At 37.9% G+C, this 25059-nt stretch overlaps 1 protein-coding gene across 1 annotated transcript in view; it reads left to right on the top strand.

Annotated features, from left to right (window-relative positions):
- The window catches only part of LOC100890057 (vasoactive intestinal polypeptide receptor 1), a 62151-nt gene that overhangs the window by 27244 nt on the left and 9848 nt on the right, over positions 1-25059 (top strand). Inside the window, exons 4-8 of the mRNA XM_030990413.1 lie at positions 310-404; positions 11470-11653; positions 13223-13376; positions 17890-17950; positions 22552-22624. Coding sequence (XP_030846273.1) covers positions 310-404; positions 11470-11653; positions 13223-13376; positions 17890-17950; positions 22552-22624 — 567 coding nt within the window. The remainder of the gene's footprint in view (positions 1-309; positions 405-11469; positions 11654-13222; positions 13377-17889; positions 17951-22551; positions 22625-25059) is intronic.

Genomic DNA, 25059 nt, shown 5'->3' with positions numbered 1-25059 from the left:
TCTCTTTCTCTCGGCGTATCGCAGTAACATTACTATTCCATAGGTAGCTTTGAAGTGGCTCTGTGAAAACATTACTTTGAAAGACTAATGGTCACGGACCAAATGCAAGTTGTCTGCTCATTATGCCTTTCTATTTTTGGCTTTCCCGCTAAAAAACCTCAACCTCATTCCAATATCATTCCGCGATCAATAGTTCATGTAATATCATCAGAATCTAACCACTTGTTGATATGGTATCTATCTTTACACATGCATCAGCTTTCTTTACCATATTTTTCTTCCATCCTTTTTTCCTTTGTCTGCCAACAGAAGATCTACCAGTCTCTTCAAATTGTATACAGTATTGGATACTCTCTCTCGTTAATTTCACTCGTCGTTGCCATGGGAATATTCCTTTACTTCAGGTAAGAGCACAGAAAACTCATTTCAGAGAACATATCGAAGGCTTGATTTTCTCTGAATTCTAAATTTGATCTTAAAAATTTGTTTGGGTATTGATCCTTTCTGGCTGTATGAAAATTCAAAATTGGTTTCAAGGCCAAGCGGACGCACAAACAATTCTACATATTTGATGCAATTTTCTTTTATGCCACGAGAAAATCCTCCTGTGTATATCAAAAACTGTTTCAACCACTTTGATTTAAATAGTTGATAAGGACATATCTACATTCGATGTATAATTGCATATTTATAAACTGTATATATGAGTCATATGTCATATTTTGTTTGAGCGTGAGAGAGATGTAATTTTTTCAGTTGGTTTTTAGAAGCTAACATTGAGACCCTAGGCACAGTAAGGGGCACATCAGGGGCTATTCTTCTTCAGTAGTAATTATTGATCAAGGTCAGCCAGATTTTGATTCGCTGGTCATTCAGGGCCCCCAGATTACATATCGAGCTGCCTCGGTGGGATAACTCCACGGCCAGTCCAACCTGCTGCTAGGGAGGGGCGTTATTCCCGTGCCCCCAAAAAACTAAAAGGATCTCAAAGTAGTTGGCTACGGTGCTTCATGAAATGATGATACAATTTTACGGAGTACATTTTAAGAGCATTTTCCATACGACCTATGCATATTAAATAAAAATGTTTCACTTGTTCTAATTTTGAATCATTGATGACAGTATCAGTGCCATGATCATTCAAACGAAAAAAATCAAACATTTTTTTATAGTTCAGTCACATTCGTCAGGGTCCGAAGTGTGAATTGGGGTCATCCCAGTAGACCAAGAACCCACGATACCGACAGCCCACGAATCAGAGATACATATAGTGCGTACAAAAGATTTTTTAAAAAAGATGGCGGCTTCGTGGGCCGCCTGTCTGGTGAATGGTCTTATACTGGACCTAGGCCCTTCTAGAGCCGGCATTGTCCAGGTTTTGTCGGTATTGTGGATGATCGGTCTAGTTATTTGCATCATAGGCTGTCGATCTTGTACATTTTTGTTTTCATGGACTCTCGGTCTCGAGGGCTGTAGTCGGTGATAATGTTGCGAGACTGATATATGTGTCGTAATGGTGAACCCTATAGCGGAAGGTGCGAGGGTCATGGGTTCGAACCCCTTCCCTCGTGTGTGAGTAAGGCACGGCATGTACATTGCCTCTTTATACCCAAGAGTAGGTAGGATGCAAACGTCAACGTATTTAAACTCGATACATGCGCCATTTTTAGTAAAGAGTGGGTACTACATTGGTGAGGGATGTACATCAACGTAATCGTGCTAATGATCAGGTTGAAATTACGCTGAATTAATAGTTTTTAATAAATGAAAACGTGCAGTTGAAAACAAAAATGCAATTCCTATTTATTTGGTTTTAAATTATGCTGGTCTCATTTTTTCTCCTTCAATATTTACGGAAATGCATCTTCATTGAGTAATAAATCAGTACTAAGTAATTTCGTGCCGTGGCAATGTTGTGAATCCGGACCATGTGATTCATAATCTTGTGACTTTTCCACTCTTAAGGAAATGGGGAAGAAGAAGTGAGAGCAACATAAGATTCTGTTTTAATCATTACCTTTGTAGTGTCTTTGTTAAGATCAAGACACTTGAATCCTAATATCAAGACGTTGGCCAACGCCATTAAATCAACACTTGTGTATTCTGCCCTCCCACACACACACACACCCACACGTACACACCCACATATACATATCCACATCCACAACCGTCATCTATAGAGAAGAGGAAAGGAAAAAAGAGGAAAAGGTGATCCTAGCGTGGAAAATATATAAAGAAAAAAAAACAAACATTACAAACATGTCTTAATAAGTAAGAAGAAATGTCAGAGGGAACTTTTCGTGCGGTAAATATAGAAGAAAATAATGGCCCCTCTAATGAGCGTCCCATATGTCTTGAAAAATAAGTTTTATTTCCCAGATGAGATTGTATTATGCTATGTAATTCATCCGTATAAAACGATAAGAACAATAAACCTAATGTCTAAATTGCTTCCTGTTATTGCATTGGAAAGACTTGTTTTCACAAGTCTTCGCATCTGCGTACACTTCATAATCATCTACAGTGAAAGAGCAAGTCATACTCGGTTACAATTATTAAAAAACTGTGCCGTTCATATCTCATCAGACAGTGACAGGCTCAAGATGATCACTCCAAAATTGAAAAGGTTACATTATACCAACAATTTCATGTTGCTTGGAACTCCAAACATCACCATAATAACGTGATCTATTTACAAAACGTCGAGGAATCTGAGACACGATGAACGGTCGCGTGATCGATTTCCAGGCACCGTCTATGTAACATTTCCCCACCGGTTAGATTAGTTAAATAATTATCGTGGGTTTGGTTTACAGCAGAATGTTGAGGCTCGCCTTATATATTGATGGGTTTAAACGTGGCTATCTAAATCTAATCAATGTCGCTTGAAATGGGATACAAAATACGCCTACAAACCAAACAAACAACGCTGCCAATCGATTTATTTGAGTCGATGAACCAGAAATAACATTTAATACCCCCGACGATTTTGCCTATTGGCGAAACTTTGAAAGACAAATGATTATTTACAGGAAATGGAAGTTTTACAATATTGTATCCTTTTAATAACAGATTTGAAACATCATAACATTTGGTAAGGATCTGTATCAAAAATTTCCGAACGAAGCTCCCAATGTTGTCACTTCATACTCGTAAAGCCCGCAGCACACGTCTGCGTTCTAAATTACCTTTCTAATTTATTGAAAAATATTCACTATATGTTTCTTATCTTATTTGTATGCTTTGTACTTTTCTATCGTAAGATATAATTGTACATGATTTTCTATTTAAATTACTTCTGTAAACATTCTATTCATCGATTTTTTATTGTTCGAATGTTTGTACTTTGAATTTGTATCTTTTTGAACACAGAAATACAATCAATCAAACAAACGAACAAACAAACACTATAATATCGGGCTGCGATCCTATTTTGAAGAATTTGCTCTAGCATCTAGTATGAACATTTAAACTGTTAAAAATAGTCTACAGATGATCTGTAAAGTCATATGATTAGTTAATTCTAAACTTAAAGGAATGTTAAGGTTCTTTGGAGAAGAAAAAGCTAAATCGGCTCAAAATCATAGTGACGTCACAACAATAGTGTGATTGTTTGCGATTTGAAGCCGATTCTACTTTTATCCTAACTTGGAAAGTTGAATGCATTAACATTCCGGCCGTTAGTATTCTTATCATAATTTACAACGTTAATCAAGAAGATAAAATTGTGTTTAGCCTGGATTTCCATATCTAATATAAGTGTCATTTCTTTAAAAATCGGACCGCGGGAAGACAATTTAGTGTGCAATAGGCTTTAACGCATGATGGAGAGCTGTGATGGAGAAAATTTCCCCGTATTACACTACATTTGTGTGTGTGACCTCTACATATAGGTCCTAATGATAATAACACCACATCGGTTGGTTTTATAGCGAGTACACATTAACGTTAAGTATCCTATATTTTCGCATAACATGTAAATATGCAATTAAGTGTTTGTTAACAATGTGCAAAATTGACCCTACTTCGTGATTTTATTATTTTTTCTTTGTCAAATCCACAAATTCTGAATATCTGCAAACATCCCCGAAAAATACCCCCCCCCCTTTATGCGTAATTATCACGATGTGTTCCATAAATCCCGTTTTATTTTTAGGAAAATGAAAATGAAAAGAAAAAGAGAGTGAAAAAAAGGTTCATAACGATAATTGGGGCACCGCGTATAAGGCTCGTGATTCTGTATCAGAATCAATAGTTTACTTTAGTAATCGATCTGACAAATTGCTTCGTCGACGAAATCGGTCGCAAGCCCAATTTCCAGGACAAAATCAATTGTTCAGATAGGTTTCGTTACAGAAACAATGATATTGTTACAGATCAGAAGTGTTACATTAAGCGCCTGAAACTTAATTTAAGAAATCTGGTGGTTATCGTTCCACGAGTAATCAGTTTACAGTTCCTATATTCGGAAGAAACTTCTTTAACGACATTTTCTTCTAAATATATGTATATATATTATATATATATATTCCAATTTTATTCAAGCATTTAGATTTCATGACGAGAAAATACATATGTTTTCAATTCGTCTGTCAAGAGCAAGAAGAGCATTATTCATTTACATTAAAACAGGATTAACACCTTTTTTGCTCTAAAAAGACGAATTGTTGAATCAGGGTTTTCAGAGATACGATAGATAGATAGATAGATAACTGGTTTATTAATGAAAAAACATCATTGCGGCATAGCCGAATTGCGATGATTTTACGAATATTCCTTTTTAAAAATGACATAAATACATTTGTACAAACGTTTAAAATACATTGGGAAATATAGATTAAAAAACATATTGCATATATTCAGACTGCATCAAAAATTGACATTATTGTTATTATGATAATACTGTGAAGTAGTAGGATATAAGTTTGAAGTTTAAATGTTAAATGTTGGTTAGTCATACGGTAAAGAAAGTTTAGTAAAAAAAAAAAAAAAAGGTGTAGGAAGAAGATGAAGAAGAAGGGGAAAAGGGAACAGGGGAAAAAGAAGGAGAAGAACAAGAATAAAAATAGGAGAATAAGAAAAGGGGAAGAAGAAAAAGAAAGGAAAGTAAAGAAAAAGAAACAAAAACAACATATTGCCTGAATATTGGTTAACCTCCCTCCACAGAAAGTAACAGTGTATCTATTACTCATCCCACCCCCCCCCCCCATGTGCACACACATGCATGCACAAATGCACAATCTGGCTGAGTGTCGACCGCAAAACATACTGATACAAAACATGCTAAAGGGAGCTTCGACAGTTACATCTCAGTTACATGAAAAAGAAGGGGAAAAATGATTCAACATTTTGTTTACGTTTACTTAGAGTTCATTTCACATGTTTACTTAGAGTTCACTTCACATGTTTACTAAGAGTTCATTTAACATGTTTACTGAGTATGGGATAGGGCTGTCCCTGAGCCTGTTTTTTCTGAATTTCATTTGCGGGACTTTCATTCTCTTTCTTAGTCTCATTTGAAAGGCAGTTTCTGGTGCCTGAGGCATCAGGTGATGGCAGGGTCCTGTTGGTTTGTTCAGTTCCTTAGCAAATTGAAGACAGATCTGTTTTCGTCGATCAACACGGGTACAAATATTCAGCAGGGTGAGAGCGTCATCATAATGTGTGAATTCACGTCCAAGGATGATTTTCAGTGCCCTTTTCTGGATGTTCTCAAGTTTTCGGACGTGTTCCTTGGTGAGCCCTGGATTCCAAACGGGGACGGCGTATTCAACCGTTGGTCTCATATAACTGTTGAAGACGGTCAGGAGATCACTTGTGGGGACGTTGTGATGCTTCAGTAGTCGAAGCATATGGAGTTTTCCATTTGCTTTCCTCAGCATCTCATTTACCTGTTGGTCCCACTTGAGGTTCTGCTGAATGAACGCTCCAAGGAGTTTTACACTCTGCTGTTGCGCTATCACTCCATCTCCAAGGACAACAGTTGAAGGGGGAGGCGCATATCTCATGAAGCACACTTCCATAGATATACATTTCTGGGGGTTAAGTCTCATTTGATTGCGTAGTGACCAATCTCTCAAAGATGTTACGGCTGCTTGGATGTTGGAGTCCTTCCTTTGATCACGACACTCCAGGAAAGTGAGGTCATCCACATATGTGTACCTCCTAATGGGATCGACAATGTCTAAGGAAGCATCATTGATGATGGCTAAAAACACATTTGGGCCGAGTTTTGTGCCTTGGGGAACACCGGCAGAGATTTCAGTCCATTCAGATATGGCTGTGTTGTACCTCACACACTGACGTCTACCCATCAGAAAGTCTGAAATCCACAAGACAATAGATAGGTTCACATTGAAAGACAAAAGCTTTTTTACAGCTATGTTTTGATCGATGCGATCGAACGCTTTGCTGAAGTCAGTTAGTATCAACGTGGATGTTGTTTTTGGTTTGTCCGAGTTCAGACATAGATACAAATAAGACATGCACATGAACGGCGTAGGGTGGGGATTGGCTCCAGTCTAACTAGGTGAAGTGATTGTGGGGACAGGGGCGTCACTAAGGGATGTGGAGGGGGGAGGAAAAAATGAAAGAGAAGAAACAAAGAAAAGGAAAAGAAAGGAAAAGAAAGGAAAAGAAAGGAAAAGAAAGGAAAAAAGGAAAGAGAAGAGAAGAAAGAAAGAGAAAAAAGAAAAAGGGGAAGGAGAGAAAAGAAAGGAAAAGAAAGTACCCCGAAGCAAACCAAGGAGGGGAAACGTGGAAGAAAAAATGAGAGAGAGAAAGAAGAAGAAGAAGAAGAAGAAGAAGAAGAAGAAATGGAATAGGAGAGTGAACAAAAAGTTGTAGAAACCCTTCCGCACCCTTCCCTTAATCGCCGGAGGACATGTAATTGCATTTGCCACTCACCGAGTAAGACCACTTTTTTTTTTACTGGGGGCACCTTCGTCTCCGCCTCCCAATTGGTTGACACCCCAGTGCAAACAGCCCATTATTAGGTAAATCTCTGATATCGAGAGGGGTAAGAAGGATAAGTGTTAAGACTGTATGGCAAGTCCAGGATATTGAACTCGGTTCCTCCAAAAAGTTCACCGGTTACATACATTCATCTCAATATAACGAATAAACTGTAATTACTGGCATTACTTCCACTGTGGCTGCGAGTCTTCAGTGGTGAGAGTACCACACTTAATACTCTATTTAACGATCTACAACTACAGACAGCTCTCAACTCCCCGCAGCAAACAAGCAGTGATATAACTTTCATCAGAAGTAAGATTTTCGCTCGTAATCATTTATGTTCTATGTTAGAGGGCATTGCTCGCTTTTACAAAACCGCGCACTCAACGACGAAAGTTTCGTCACACGAATGGTGATAGGACAAGGTAACATTTGTGTTTCATCAAATTGATTTATCTTTGTTTTCCTTCTTTCGTTTGCAGTAATATACTCATTTTCAGTAGCTCTAAAAGCAAGAACATTACACAAAGTAAATAAGCTTTGGAAAGCAGGCATTACAAATTGTTTTGTTAAACAAAATATCCAATTCACTTGTCCAATGCTTTAAACAGACCTTTCATTGTTAAGATAATGAAAGCATAATTTAGAAGAAGGGCAACTAGCCTATGGATAATACATAAGTTTGGTTTGTGACATGTTGGTAAAATCTTAACAGAAAGCTACATGGAACATATTCGTGGAAAATTAAATTTTAATGAGCTCGTTTACAATCCGGCTCCGATACCCCAGATACATTAAATCCTATGAATAAATTCAGCAAATCAAAGACCAGGGCCTTCGATAACAGCACACGAGACTTGTCAGTTGCGGTGAATATGGTAAAAGTGGTCAGGTAAGAATACGACCGAAGCATACCTGAGAATGATGAATGTTGCAAATTGTAGGTCGTGCGATGCATACAAATAGAAATGGACGTAATGTCAGAAGGCTATTGAGGAAGAAAGTGTTATTTTGTTCACCTTTTGGATAAAAGGCAGCTAGAAACGTTTTAACATTTCATATATATTTTCCCGCTAGGCTTTTTTCTCTCGTCCCTCCCCGTTCCTTATAGGACGGGTGTGAGTGTGGATGTGTGTGTGCGTGTGTGCGTGTGCATGCGTGTGTGGGGAGGGCATACTACACAACAGTGAATTAAATGGTGTGGTTAAACGTCTTGATATTTGGATTCAAGTGTCTTGAACTTAACAAAGTAAGACACCCTATTGTTAGGAATGAAAAATAGGTAAAGGTATATGACGGGGGTTACGTTAAAAAAGGAACACAGATTCAGAACATAGAATATAAAGTTCGTTAACACCTCAACATTGCGTATTGCTACACGAAACAACTCTTTCGTCAGATTAGATACGTCTTGCTATCTATTTTTTGAGCGGGGGAAATCGCTACAGATAGAAGGCTACAGAGGCAAATGGTAGACTTTTGCGCATTTTTCAAATATCTAGTCCCGCCCCTCCAATCCCCCCTGCATACAACCCACATTTCGCCAATAGGTTTTTAAGTGGTCAGCTAAAAATAATATGAATTGATTGGAATTGAGGCGAGGGGAGAAGTTACATACAGCCATGATGCATAAAGTTCAAGAGCATCGGCACGGTTATAGGAAGAAGATTGAAAGGTCGATGAATTGGGTACGCCTACAGCAACACTTTAGATCTCTAGCCTGTTGATACAGGGCGACCGGACGACAGCAGAGAGGTGATGTGTCACTTCTAAAAGACGGACAATATTCCATAGGTTGTATAAGAAGAAGAAGAAAGCATGTATTGGTACAAGGAGCTTGTATACCTCAGTCACGCTTAATAGGAGACCGATTCCAGACCGAAAGGAGACCAAACATAACATTGAATTACCCCACATGGTGAAGAGTTTGTCGGTTTGGGGTTGGTCTCGAGTCGGTTTGGTGGTGTGAAAGACTGTGCTAAACTTTCATTATAACTATCATGAGATATTTAATATGTCCATGCTAAAAAAAATGAGGCTTGTTTGGCTACCATTCTTTTTCACATCAATGAGTCGAGTCGAAACACGGGGATTTACTAAACCTTGTTTTTTTATTTAAAAAAATTGTTTGTTTTATTTTGTACCAAATTATGTGCCCCTGTCACAGATCAAATAAACGAAACAAATCCCGCCATTAATTTGTTACCGAAATGATATTATTTTTACCTGCTGATTTATTGATAGAAATATGATAATTTTTTAACGGAATGAAGAGTTTCACAATAAGCGTTTTGAGTTTTGAACATGTCATAGGTCAGTGGACACGATCTAACCGCTTGAACCTACACTAAAGTGTGTGTGTTTTATGAATACAATCCAACTGCCCTTTAGGAACGGTAATAAGGTTCCCCCAGAATATCTTGCGTTAAAAGTTTAACGTAATTAATAATAGCGTAGGGTAGGATTTACCGTTGTGCATAAAGCCGCTGTTGGTGAAGTTTAAAAAACTATAACATGTATAAGATGCAAATGTCACGCTCCATGGCCGCACTCTCTTCCAAAAACACTAGGTGTAATTTAAGCAGAAACATTGCTAGAATGCATCCATTATTTCTCTACTGTCAGCTACAAAACATTTTGTTAAATGGAAAGGGCGCCTTGATCATGCTGATGCTTTCACAGAAATCTTGCTCACTCGGTGGCACTGATGTATGTCGTGTTCCCGGTCATGACGAGAAAAACGCTAACCCTTATTTTAGGCCTTTTCGTTCGAGTAATTGGAATGGCATAGCCCATGTAGACCATTAGTCAATCTCTAAAACATGTCTTTGTTTACGGATATGTTCACCTCACTCGATACTAAGCAACTCTTTGCATAACGGTACGGGACAATGTTTTGATTCATTATTGCAGAAAGCCTTGCTGACGTCATAATGGGTGTTGATGACAAATCCGATCATATCATTTTAAAGGTTTTACATGACGTCTGAAATGTAATCTGAAAAAACAAAAAAAAATAAAAAATTGCTTGTCGAACTTACCGTTCGAGTTTTGTTACAGCTTTGCCTGGAGCTAAATTGCCTTAAATTCGCGAATAATTTATATTTACATCATGGTACTGGAAGTATATACCATGATTCACTGTACGTAAACACATAATACGGTATTATATATACAATTTGTCATTTCTAACAGATACACATTACATGACTTTATTTTGGTCTATTCATGTATTCATGTATTCATGTATCCATCACGAATTTCCATCGCTAAAAGCAAGAACAATACAGACGAAACTTATGAAAACTAAACTGTGATACTTTGACGGTAATCTACTAATAACCCATTTGACGATAAGTTCCATTAATTCCGCTAATTGCACTCAGACTACAGGCGTAGTCAGCATGGCGTCACTCTGTGGAAGACCTCCCCTCCTGTTTGAAGGTTAAAGCTTATCTACCATAGTTTACAGGAGGGATTAGACCGCCCTGCGAGGTCACTGGATAGGTGGTTATCTCATTAACTCAGCTCTGAGTTAACATAAGAAAAAGAGGATCATGGGGGACCAATGGTCACCGATTAGGCATTGTTTGTTATAAAGAGGGAGCAAGTCGCTACAAGTAGTGCAGTGGGCCTTTAAAACAGAAGTCACTATAGCTTTATAGCAGCTTGGGCTGGACAGATACGATCAACCCCCACCTCAATCTGGGGGGTGTTTCACAAAGATCCTATGATGAACTTATCTCTAAGTTGGACTTAACAGCTATGGAAAGCCGTTGGCATCTATGAGAATATTTTGCAAAGTTATTTTAAAAGGCATAAAATGTTGATTCAACTCTTTAATATTTTCTTTTACCAACAGGGGTTTCATGTTCTTGATGTGGAATTATTAAAAAATCAAAAATTCTTGAATTTTCGCTTTTAAAATAATCTTTAAGTCCAACTTAAAGTTAAGTTCGACTTGGGATCTTTGTGAAACACCCCCAGGGAAGGATTCTCTACCACTGTATGTTATCAATTTCTGGATACGTACCATTGCTACTTGAGCATTATTAAGCCCGTTCCAGGCTAAGATTCATTTGTCTGACGCAGTAATGCGTCAGTGACTGGTGCGATCTTTGACGCACCAAGTGAGATGGATATCGTACAAACCGTTAATGCAAAATGAACAGTGCAAATCATTTCCTTGAAATACTGACGAGTGGACAATTTAACTTGACAGGTTTGATTAGCGAACTAAGAACGCCATTAAAAGGACGCATTCAAGCCGATTCCAAAGGTATTTGATAAAACGCTTTTATCCCATTGCATTTGGGCTACGTCTGCGATACAATCCAGTGTTTGCTAACAAAATAAATGGGACTTCCGAATGTTCTTGAATATGTACAATAGCAGGAAACCAGTTCCACAACTTGTCTACGACCGATGGAAGACTTTTCTCCTTCATGTTTCTTAGACGCGTGCGACGGACATTACAGTATACTTACTTCCTTCTTTTTGTCTTTCTTTCAGGAAGCTAAGGTGTACACGTAACATGATCCACATGCATCTCTTCATGTCGTTCATTCTCCGTGCCATCTTTGTCTTCATCCGGGACATCATTCAGGCCCAGAACGAAGCCGGCTTGCTCAAATCCGAACTCCAGGCCGAGCTCCGAGCCGATTCCGGGAACGACTCGTTACCTGTAGATAGAGGGGTGAGATTCAAGTAGTAGTCTATCATAATACATAAAACCTGTCTATAGCGACCGCCCAAAGGAAACACGAAAATTGGTCTTTGTTGACAGGTTTCTTTAGTACATGTTTCAATGAGAAACCATTTTCAAGGGAAACCAAAGAGGTGGTCGTTGTAGACAGGTGGTCACTATAAAAGCAGGTTTGACTGTACTTTGTGCTCTTCGCTCAAATCTTGCCATTTCACGCTATGATCTTTATTGTTGCAGTTCATTTATAACCTCTTTACTATAAATTCTTTTCCCCTTTCATTCCCCTTCTTTCACTTCCTTCGTCTAATCCGAATCTCTTAAACGTTTGTAATTACATTGTCTTGTTTTATACATGCAGACCCGGCCTAATGGGAACTTACGCCTTCATTGTGTTTATATGCTCTTCAAATTACTAATGTCTTAGCGCATGAATTTATTACTTTGACATTTTGTCATTACAAAAATAAGTAATGGAAGAAAATATACGTTACTTTAATCGAATGGAATACTTTGAAACTCGATTCTCTGCTGATTGCCCTTTCCCTGATAAAAAGAAGATAAATTGTATACAGAAACTTAACTTTAGGCTCAATAATTATTAAAAGCAAATATATGTTTATAGAATACTTAGCTAAAGCCGCCAAAGGGGATGGTTTATCATATATATTGACTAGCCATCTATTGTAATCTATTCCTGACGAACGGTGATTTGTCTTTTTTTGGAACACGATTGCTAAGACTCTTGAAGAACCAACACAAGGCCAATTTCAATACCCTATTGTTAACCCAACATAAATCACGTTCGGATTACGCAATAGATCATAATTAAAGAGAAGGTTGAGTTCTGGAAAGAGGTGAAAAATAAATTGTGAGCGTTATCATTGTATTATGCAAGTGTGGAAGAACATCAGTTAAAAAAATATTCCATGAAAAGCATGGCTCTTCAAATGCCTTAATATTCTAAATATGGCATGTAAAACATCGGGACGGATTTTTATGCCACATGTTCGTCTAGTCCCATATACATCTTTTTGTGTACAGCGCTTGTAACTTTACCAAGACTGGGCCAAATTTCTCATCATTTTGATGATTCCAGAACCTAGCAGTACACACCAATACTTATATGCTAGATGATCAACCTTTTCTGATCGATCCCACACCGTTTCTTTCACAATGCAATCGCCTGACCAGAACTCAACTTTATCTTTAATGTTAAAAAATATTAACATGTGACGGAAAAGGCTAATGAAATTGCCCGCATGTCGATTTCTCGATATACGGTATCTGCGATCGCCTTAAAGGCTTCACATTGATTTACCCAAAAGGTCATAAAGTTTTCCGTTAATACTCAACTCCAAAAGGTTTCATTTACTGTAAATCTATCCTCCTTTCATTACATTGCCAAAACGTTGGCATTCTTCCTTCCCATAACAGTTCTTTTCAGAACTCTAGTTGTCGAAAGAATGACAACAGTCCAACACTTTCCTGTACATTTCTAGCTGTTCCATCATGCATACGAACAAGACTAACCCTGAACGATTTTCCCCCTTCAATTTCTAGAATCCGGGATGCAAGGTAGCCTTTACCCTGATCCAGTACTTTCTGGTGGCAAATTTTTACTGGCTGCTGGTAGAGGGCGTTTATCTCCACTCATTAATCACACTGGCAGTATTTTCAGAGAAGTCTATCTACAGATACATCGCGCTTGGATGGGGTGAGTTTTATGGCAAACATGTAATGCCAAAAATCATCGATGTCAAATGCATGGAAGTTTATGGCATTGAGTGCCGACCATATGAGTTGACTTCTTATTTCATACCTACGCTAAAAGACTGCTAAAACCTATCTGTAATAGCTCAACGATGTGCTATTATAATGGAATTATACATGATTCGACTTTTGAATCACAATTGATTACCATATTTTGCAAATAAAAATAAAATGTCTTCAATTTTGTTATTGATTGATCGTTTTATTCGTTAACTCACAGTAAAAATGCTCCGTATAGAGCCTTCATTGTCATTTTGATTGAGGGTTAGCATTTGTCTTGCTATGCCTCATGGTTGATATATTTTTGTTAGTAAAGAATTTTCAATTCAAGCAACATTATAAATCTTTACCTTCTTCACAATGCGTCATGTTAATGCAATGCGATTGGAGATGTGCCATGGGAAAGCCTTGTTATGACGCAATGTCACATATTCAGACGTATTTATTCACTGTTTTTCCGAACCGGGAGTGAAATGAAAACGTAGCTTCGTAAGAGAGTTTGGTAAATTAAGAGTCTTGCATGTATGTACGGGGCATTGACAATGACTATTCGTCAGACATTATGTCTGCATGTTTTTTATCAGTACATTGTCTGCATGGGATTAGTTATATTTGTGATGCGATTTTGAGTACTTCATTCCGAAATCATTCATTTTATTTGCTCATGGGACTTAGTCTTAGAAAATGTTCTGCGAGACATGGTTTAAGTCGGCCATGTGAGTGTTATAGATACATGAATGTCAATATTTAAGAAGCCCAGGAGACGTAGAAGAGAGATGCAGACTTAGAGAGACGGAGACAGGAAGGGAATGAGTAAAAACACATGACAGAGGAACTTGAAAATAGATCTAAGATATATTGACATATAGATAGAAACATTGATAGGAAAATACAAAGAAACAAAATAGATGCATAGACAGAGAGAGACAGGTGGGAGAAAAGGAAAAGGGAGGAGAGACGGGAAGAAAAATAGATGAAGAGAGAGAGAGAGAGAGAGAGAGAGAGAGATGCAGGGAGATTGGGAGTCCGAGGTAGACAAATATAAAGGCAGGGGTAGGGATTGGGAGAAAGAAGGAAAGATAAATAAATAGAGATGTGAGAGAAAATGAGAGAATAGGACAGTGGCAAACAGTGAGGGAGAGAGAGAGAGAGAGAGAGATAGATATAGATATATAGAGAAAGAGAGAAAGAGAGAGAGAGAGAGAGAGAGAGAGAGAGAGAGAAAGGGAGAGAAAGATGAAGGCGAAAGAGAGAGAGGGGGGGGGGGGTGGGGGTTAAAGAGACAGGACTTAGGACTTTGTCATTTAAAAACTTCAAATCCTTTCGATAGATTTATGTCACCGACTTCAGAATGACGATTGCACCGGATGTCTAGTTGATTTGATTTTTTAAACTCATGTCGATGTCGTTTAAAGGTACTATGTTCCATTTGGTAGCCAAATAAATGAAAAAGGTTAAATTTCAATGGCATTTGAAAGATACTACTAATTTAGAACTTCCCACAAAACGAAAGGGCTTGAAAATGTATTTTAGTGAGAAAATAACCAGCATTAGTTGTTAGATCGACTTCGGTGATTGCAATCAAATAAGTAATAGTCTGATTTTCAGACCCTAAGGCGTAAGGCGTCTTGTGCTGCGCAAAGATTCAATCAGTTTTTTTGGGGGCCATTACAAGAAGTGGGTTATTGATGAAGACACATGATCATGTACCTTTACAGCTCATTTTATGTATGTTATTACCAAAGAAAACAAAAGAAGTCAGTACGTCACTCAATAGTGTCTGACAGTGAAGTCTAGAAAGTATACGGGTTTCCTTGCATAATTTGAATAATAGGACACTGCTAACGTAAAAATTTTAACAGATAGGACATACGTGACATATTAACAATTCCTGAAAAGTTCTACATAATTTTATGTTGGTTACAAATGGCACATAGTACCTTTAAAGTTCGCCATTACGTTTTAAAATGTCCTCATTCTCTTCCTTCCCATGACGATCTACATTATTTACTGTTCTTGATTTAACGGCGTTTCCCTTTGCTATCGCATCCTGCCAGTTCTTATACATTAACTAGGAGGAGACGCGCTCATTAATCTGTATTGTCCCCTTTCTCCTCCTTATTTTCTCATCAATCTCCTCCTGCGAGAGTATCATGGGAATTTCCTTTATAAGTCATCGCTTTCAGTACACCGTACGTCTTCCCAAAACCAGGGGCGCCACTGCGGTGGCTAAAAAACGATAAACATCGCCCGGGAAGGGATCTGTAACCATCGCATTGTGCGATAAAGACCTCTTGGCGTTCAACTCCTAGCGTCGCAAACCATGTCCGTGCAATGTAAAAATACTTATCCATTAATAATGAGGATGAGTGAAGAAAAAGGGCTGCAGAATAACAGAGTTTTTACGGGAATGCAGAGAAATTCAATTCCAAAATGAAAATCAGGAATTCTAAATCGCTTGTAAATCCTGACTGACGTTGCATTGCCCGAGGATAGGTTTATCGACAGCATCCAATATCTTCCATTTTGAATTTATAAGAAAGCCCTTAAAATTGTCTTATTTCGAATATGATGCTACAATCTCTTATTGAATGCCTACAACGGACTATGCTGAAAGTGGAATTTTATCCATCAGGATAGAGAAGGCACCGGGTAAAGGCATCGCAAGTTCTTTTATTACCCTTTTGTTATCTTCATGTACGCCGCCGCGAGTCTCAGAAAGCGATCTGGAGCTGTGGTACAGACATAGGAACATAATCAACGTAATAATAGGCAAACAACTCTTAATAGAGAAGACATTTTTTAAAGCAGTTGGTTAAATGAAACTTTAAAACCTAATTAAATAGAGTATTTAGGTTTTTGGACGAAGGTTCACTTAATATTGAATTCAATTTGATTCTGTTTAATACCAAGATTCCAAGAATAACCATTAATAAATAGAAATCGACACTTGACACATTAGTTTCCCTTTTTGGTCTGATTAGCTCGGGCTAATCAGACAAAGAGGGCTATCAACTTGACAGAATCATTGGTTTTCGAACATTATTACGATGTCGGCAGCGTATGGTTCAAAATAAATAGTTCAAATGGTTCAAAAATTCAACATGTATGTAGACACATTGATTAAGTAGGCTGCGTCGTTCGCGTAGCCGCATCACTATGTTGAGTTGGGGGCATGCTAATTCTAGTTCATCCCACTATTTTTAACATCGCATCCATCATCATCAGTATTCAGAGCGGATGGTGAGTGAACTATTTAGGTGAGGCGGATTTTAGAATGCTCGTTCTTCTACAAAATGTCTACCACCATCCTGGTCACATTTTTTTGTCTCTTACAGGTTCATAGTAGGCCTTAAAGGAATCGTTTAACAATGTTAAATCTGAGATGCACGGCCCTACGTTTTATCGGTGTCTTTGATATGGTGTTATATTGAAGCCCTACAAAAATTGCGCTTCAAATTGATCAAGAAGTACCTCAACAAAGTAAAAACATTGAGTGACCGGTTTTACCATACTCATTTTCCCCAATAGACTGTAGTGTTATGAAAACCGTTTGGCAAACGCAAAATTTGATTTCGATTTTCAATCATAAATATCTTGATAATCAGACAGGCGAGGATCTAAGACAAAATTACCGGATCCCTTTCAGCCAAGCAGGCGTTCTCTTAAATGTTTGTAATGTCGGAAGATTGGGTTTCTTGTTGCGTCTTTTTGATCGCGTCTTATCCTGCGCTTGTCAATTCTGTACGCCAATAATTCGACGCAATTTTTGTACAGTTCAATCGCCATCATTTTGTGCGATGTTACCCTCATACGACTGGAGCGGTATTCGACGCAATCTTGCGTCAGGTAAATGATGTGCAACGGGCATTTAAACCCTTTTCCATATGCAATTATCATACTCGATGCAATTCCTGTACTTTTCAGACACAATCATTTTGTGCGATGTTACCCTCTGACGACTTGAGCGGTATTTGACGCAGTCTTGCGTCAGGTAAATAACGCGGCTTGACGCCTCGTGTGCAACGGGCATTCTTACCCCTTTTCATTTTTAATACTCACTATCAACGCAATTCTTGTACTTTTCAATCACTATCATTTTGTGCGATGTTTCCCTCATACGACTGGAGCGGAATTTGACGTAGTCTTTCGTCAGGTAAATGACGCGGCTTAACGCCTCGTGTGCAACAGGCATTTTAACCCTTTTTTTCCATATTGAATACTCATCATCAATAACCCGCTAACTTCATGACCTTGCAACCTTGAAGCGTTCTAATGCTTTTGGCAAGCAGTAAAAACACAACACCAAACGAGCAAAAACAACAATGATGGAAAAGCTGCTCATGTGATAACCTTCTAAAACATTCTATAAGTAGTTTGATAAACTGCATTTCTTGTATCTCTTTTCATAACATTGATTAATTTGGTGACTCTATTTCTGACGTTTTTTTTTTCAGGTTGCCCTGCATTTGTGGTGGTCCCATGGGCAATAGTGCGATCGTTCAAAGAGTCATCGGGGTAAGTTTATCCTTTTTGGCGCCATGTTGCTCAAACAATGCCTACGCACCGCGAGCCTCATGTGACATGTAGTTTTCTGGCACAAACCATTGGCAGTTGTAATGATTATCCGAGTGTCTGAGCTAGGAGACTAGATAGAGACCAAAGTCCATAGGCCCTGCACTGTAGATGATCCTGACCATCTGTCACGGACAGGGACTGATGGAGTTAGGCTATGTTCAAGATTTTATGTAAAACATGTCTATATTTCAAATTAGAGTCTGTGCATGTAGAATAAGTCTCATAATCGGATCAGCGTGCTGCTATTTTCAAGAACAATTTTTCTCTTGGTTGTGCTAACATTAGTTATGAACATTTCTATGGAAATGTTGCTTATTCTAATGCATACTTGCTCCAGAAAAATATTGATCCATCATTCATAACGCAAAGTGCAACATAATCTTCCTAGAAGCATTTTAAGGACATTGCAAATATATTCTTTCGCGGACGTTAATGATAATGAATAAGCGTATTACCAGCTTTAAAGAGAAGGTTGAGTTCTGGGAAGAGGTGAAACATAATTTGGGAGCGTTATCATTGTTATTATGCAAGTGTGGAAGAACATCAGAAAATGTTCCCTGTAAAGCGTGGCTCTTCAAATGCCTTAATATTCTAAATATGGCATGTAACATCATACAAATCGGGACGGAGTTTTATGCCACATGTTCGTGTAGTCCCGTATACATCTTTTCGGTACAGTGCTTGTAAATTTACCAATACAAGGCCAAATGTCTTATCATTTTGATGATTCCAGAACCTTGCAGTACACACCAATACTTATAAGCTAGATGATCAACTTTTTCTGATCGATTCCACACCGTTTCTTTCACAATGCAATCGCATGACCAGAACTCAACTTTATCTTTAAAGCCCCTCATAAGTGTTGGAAAAAAAGAAAAAAAAAATTATGGCAACACTTCACTTGAATTGTATCATAATGTGGAAGGGGTGTCATTGAATACACACGTCTGCAAAGATCCCCCCCCAAAAAAAAGACAAATATTGATCACGTAATAGATAATTTGAATTTTCTGTCGTACGCAGAAAACCTGAAATTCGTATTATTCGACTATAAACACATTTGTTTTGTAAATCCTTGCAGAAATGTGTCTTAAATGCCATTCTTTAAACAAATATTTTGATACAATTTAAGTTAATTTTGCCATCAAATGTGTGGGGCTCTCAACACGTTAGAGGGGTTTTAACGACAAATACTTAAAGGTATATTCCAGGTAGCAAATGAACCTGACGAATAGAAATCGATTAAAGCGAATCAAAGTAAGAAAATAAGAAACACCATGGAGCCCATGCATTTCTTTTAGCGTATAATATTATAGTTTGAAAGTAACTATCAACGAACATGTACTATCACAATCAATGACCTGATGTTTAAGACTCGTCCGATCGTTACGAAAATCGACTTTACACAACTCGACCCTCGTTACAGAGAAGGTCACATTTCTTCTCTGTGACCACCAATGACTTCATTTCTTTGGTGAAGGGTATCACAGTGAATACACCCTTTAAAGGATAATCCACTCATCACATATAGTGTTTGACGATCGGTAACACTGCCCCCAACCGGATTCTGCTTTATTATGTACCGCATATCACTTGAGAATTAGCAATGTCTGTGAATGAACTGCATTGGATCCTTCGGCTGATGGAGAGACTTGCTACCCGAACCCGTGTCCTCAGACCACCCTTACTCGATGTCTTGCCTTTACTAATAAAATCGAAGAAAACATGCATTTCAACCTCGACGGGCGTGGTATTTCTTGGGATTAGGAGGGAAGCAATAAGCGTAACGAAACACCGTCATCAATTATGTTATCTTAAACAGAGAATTCCCTCGATTCCGTAGTTGACATCAAATGAGGCTTCCCTGTGCATTCCCCATGGTGTAGCGAGGGTACAGTAAATGAGGCGCTGGAATTATAGAGGGTGGGGGAAGGGGCATCGATCTAACTTGGAGGACGTAATGTGAGTTAACAAGGCCACCGAAAAGGGGAGCGTCTGGGAGGGAATCTATTTCATGCCCCCCCCCCCCCTCCGCCCCTTCTCTCTGCGTCCCTTGTAATTACGCCACTGACTCTCATTATTGTACCCAAGCATTTTAGTGATACATTGCATTTTGCGGGGCAGTACGAGTCTGCCATGATAACGCATGGTGAGAACGAGGCTCAGAACAATTCCATGAAAACAATTATTTTTGACAAAGCACCCAAGAAAATCCCTTTTTGGGTAATACTGAAGAAATAAAAGTGAGAGGAAACACATATATCGTTTATCAAGCTCGCTACATATTCAGATAAACATTCTTCATTAAAATCTAAAAATAGGCAGCTGATATATCTGATTAAACCGAATAACGATATTGCTTAATCTGGCCACAAAGAAGAAACCCTATATACATGGAAAGCTGCACACAGAGAGCACAGTGCATTGTCACATAAGCTTTCCCGTTGTTTAACAAGTTTGGAAAATGCATTCGACTCTAATACATTTTGTTACAATGTATGAAGCACTGTGGTAAGTTAGTATATATATTGTGGCACATGTGGTCACAGTGAGGATTTAGTCCATATTTACAAAGTGCTAACGCATGTTACGCTGTTCACGCTCTTCCATATGTTTTCACACACTGTTTTTTGCACTAAGTTTTTTTTTTAAAGCTAAGGACACGTATATAGTTTCATGTTGTTTGAGACGCTCAGGATGTTAGTGTGGGCATGGAATTATGGGGAGGGTTTTTATGAAGGGTTTGAAATCTGACGCGAGATCCGATAAATACGCAAGCATGGTTCTTTTATAGTTAAGTCAATAACGTAGTATTCCACATTGTTTAAATTTTCGTGAGCAAGAGTGTTCAGAAATTGTCGTTGATCGACAATGTTCCAAAGTGTTTCGGTTGTCATACCGTGAAGAAGGAAGAAAAAAAAAAGGCGTTAACATTTGTTTCATCTCTCTCTTTGGCAACATTTTCTAACACTGTATCACGCATTGTGACAAACGCTGATTAGACTTTAAACATTGTACGTAGGAGGTTCAGGGAGCTCCTTGATTGTTCATGCCTGTTGCCCTCTCTGTGGCCATATTGTTTCGAATCGTATTCTACAGTTTGAATACTATATGAATACAATGTTTTATACATTCTCTTCAATATGAAATATGTCCAATCTCCTTTGTGGTCTAATTTTGGTTTGTACAAATTTTGGCGTTTGTTGTCGACAGAGTACTTTACACTTTACCACATACCATACAGTGCTCTCACATTAACTGTTGACACTGTTTTCAAATGTTGGTGTATGTGAGTGCCTGATTTCGACACAGTGTTTTCTCCATCATTAGTCCTATAGCTGAAAAAAACAACAACGTAATACCAACAACCACAACAACAACAACAAAATCAAAGAAAAATACACAGAATAACTAACATACACACATACACACACGCATACACTCACACGTATCCGAACACGCACCCACACCAACCCACATACATAGCCAACGAAATACGCCTGCGTCTCCAATCTTTCCAAACGTAGAGCAAGCGATACTTTCCAAGTTCCTCGGCTAACCAAGGTTATGAGAAGCTTTGATAAACAGGATACACGATTTCACTTGTCTTCTCTGAAGCTATTACCTTTACAATCAATCACCGTTATGTCCACTTATCCAGCAAGTAACATGAACCAATGCTATTAAACAATATGCCTTTCTTGCACATAAATGCATACATTTTGACCGAAATAGAGAGGTGTTATATATATATATAGGATTTTGAGAACCGGTTTGCCATACCTTTTCTTTGTCTACTTTAAGCCTGCGGATGACGGTCCTTTTTTTTCTTCTTCACCTTATCGTCTTTTATGACAAGATAGAAACACAACTACCACTATTAACAGCAGCAACCCCCAGCAACCCCCTCCCCCAAGACTACATTTATTGTTACTACTACTGCTACTGCTACTACACTACTACTACTACTACTACTACTACTACTTCTACTACTACTACTACTACTACTACTTCTACTACTACTACTACTACTTCTACTACTACTACAACTAGGTTTACTATTACTACCACTACTTCTACTACTACTGCTACTGCTACTGTACTACTACTACTACTACTACTACTTCTACTACTACTACTACTACTACTACTACTACAACTAGGTTTACTACTACTACTATTATTACTACTACTACTTCTACTACTACTACTACTACTACTACTACTACTAGTGCTTATACTACTTCTACTACTAATGAATTATTATCCTAGATTCAAATTAATGCCTATACCTTGAAAACCAAATGGAGATGGACATTGACCTTACTACACAGCGAACATTAACGGCACATTGATTTACGGGCAATCATGTGTCTACAATTTCTCAAATCATATAAGTAATTTTATTCCATCACATACTTCATCCATTGGTAAATTGCCTTGACAGATACGAACCCGAACACATCATGCTTTTTCCCCTATGTTCTTTTTATTAAGTTCTAGTCTAAGTTGATAACATTCATATCATTTTATCTATGTAGGTGTTGGTGGAACGATGTCACGCGAGATTCAAGTTACTGGATAATCAAGGCACCCGTCATGATATCTGTTATCGTAAGTACATTATCTAATACAAAAGCAATTTAGCTTTGAACCACGACATATGTCCCTCAGGGATGGTTTAACAATGTTAAATCTGAGATGCACGGCCCTACGTGTTATCAGTGTTTGTGAAATGATGTTATATTGAAGCCCTAAAAATCGCGCTTCAAGATGATCAAGAAGTGCCTCAAAAAATAAAAACCTTTGAGTGACCGGTTTTACCATACTCGTTTTCCCCAAAAGACTGTAGTTTTATGAAAACCGTTTGGTAAATGCTAAATTTGATTTTGATTTTCAATAATAAATATCTTGATAATCAGACAGGCGATCGGCTTGTAAAAGTCATGGGGTTCCTGACTGACCTAAAGGTTTATAATTATCATTGCAGCATGAGCTAAATCAAGGATTTCTTTAAAGGATCTAAGACAAAGTTACCGTACTCTTTAAGGTGTAATATTGAACCCCATAGGGTACAACTTCTAATGTTATTAGATTTTATCATATATTTTAGATGTGTACCCTAAAACTTGTGCTATCGAATCTGAAACATACTGTTTAACCTTTTGGCATGGTTATATATTAAGTAATTAGAGCGTTTTTCTTTGTCTTGTAATGTAAAAATAACCACTGCTGATGGTTTAGTATATAGGGGCTCAAAGGTATTTTGAACAATAATAATATTTATTCCCATCACCTTACAAAAGTTTTTTTCAAATTGTCACGTACACTGGTTTAAAAAAAAAAGGGGGGGGGGGAGTCTTACAATAATAATAATATTGGATATTTATATAGCGAACATATCCACCCTGCAAGGTGCTCAAAGCGCTTCAATATTACCCCGGCTCTGCTAGGCTACCGATTTCGGTGCTCACAGCATTCAAGGAATTCCTTCCTACCGGTTCCTTCACCTACTTCACCTAGGTGGAGTGTGGCGAATGTAGAGCAATGTCTTGATAAAGGACATTGTTGCCGCGGCTGGATTCGAGCCGCGGACATTGAGGTCGACAGTCCGACGATGTATCTACTTGTCCACGACACCAATGTGAATGAAATGTAAATCGTCAAGGTCACTGGTTAGGGATAGGGTGTAGGAAAGGGAGAGGGGGCTATCATATGCTTTTCTTGTCCCGTATCCTGATTTATGAATCCGACTTGTGGAAACTTCGGTCCAAAACTACGTTAAACATTTACGTTTGGATGTTTACAAACAGAAATACGTTCTCTTTTTCATTGAACTTTTCATCCTTTGTATAACGTCCTGCATAGGTAGTAATATGATAATGTCATGGCCTCATATTTCTATCTCCGGAGACCAAGTGACATATTGTTCCTTCTTTATATGAATCCAGAGCAAGGCGCAACAATAATCAATAACGATCTCATATAAACATCCGGGGGCCTTTGATATTTCAGTATTTTAGAGCCAGAAATCTTTTATTCTCGGAATTTTACTAATAACTTTATATTACAAAAGAGTAAACACGTTGATTTCCTCGCTTAAAACACATAACATATAGCGAAGTTATGACAGTTGCAATGTTTACACTGTTTAACATGACTACTGTAACATTATATTTTGTCAACATCTCGCGGCAAATGTTGAGAAAATGTAAAGCACACCTAAAGCCTTTGGCGATTTTGTGGACAAGGATTTGTGACGATCATGTTATCGTCTTTTTATTCATAGTATTCTGAAACAAATATAGTTGTTCTGTTTATCATATTGCCTTTTTCAGTGCACGATGCAAACAAATAGTGTGCTTTTTTCCCACCTTTATTCTATTTGAGTTTTTAGAGGAAGGAATAGCTAGAGGTAAGCTTTATTTGGAGTATACACGATTACTCCTGTCTGAGTGATATACATTACATTTCATTCTTTTACAGGATTTACCCTGCAATTTAGATTTTTTTTAAATTTTGTTATATGTTGTTGTTTTTCTTCGGTACGTTATTATACAGTGCGTCCCAGATAAAACGAAACCGAGAATTATCGATGTTTTATCATAACTTAATCACAATTATAATTAATAAATAAATGACACATATTTGGAAAGCTTAGATCCTCTTCCTTCATTTGATCTAACTGATATTAATGCGTATTTCACGCATGAGTGATTAAAATCAATTTGAAGAGAGAAAAACAAAAAGTCATTTGGTGGACGATATCTGAATTTTTAACAGAAAATCACATTTCTAGAAAGTTGAGTTTCTGCCCTTTCATATGACACCTCAATCTGGAAAAATGAGCTAGGAATAACAAAGTTCTGTTTGTTTAAAGTAGTGCTTGCATTTCCATAATTTGATTAAACGAATTCGTTTTCACTGGCTGCCTGCCGTATCAACAAACGATATTAAAAAAAGACTTATCTCTGTTTCGTTGACAATCAGCCGTAGACGAAAGACTTCATGCATGGCTGATTGCATGGGCGTTAATCCTTACGTAATAC

This window comes from Strongylocentrotus purpuratus, unplaced genomic scaffold (assembly GCF_000002235.5).
Source record: "Strongylocentrotus purpuratus isolate Spur 01 unplaced genomic scaffold, Spur_5.0 spur5_scaffold_19, whole genome shotgun sequence".
NCBI classification, from domain to species: Eukaryota; Metazoa; Echinodermata; class Echinoidea; order Camarodonta; family Strongylocentrotidae; genus Strongylocentrotus; species Strongylocentrotus purpuratus.
Note: the sequence above shows the minus strand (reverse complement) of the source record. Positions and strands in the feature narration are given on the sequence as shown.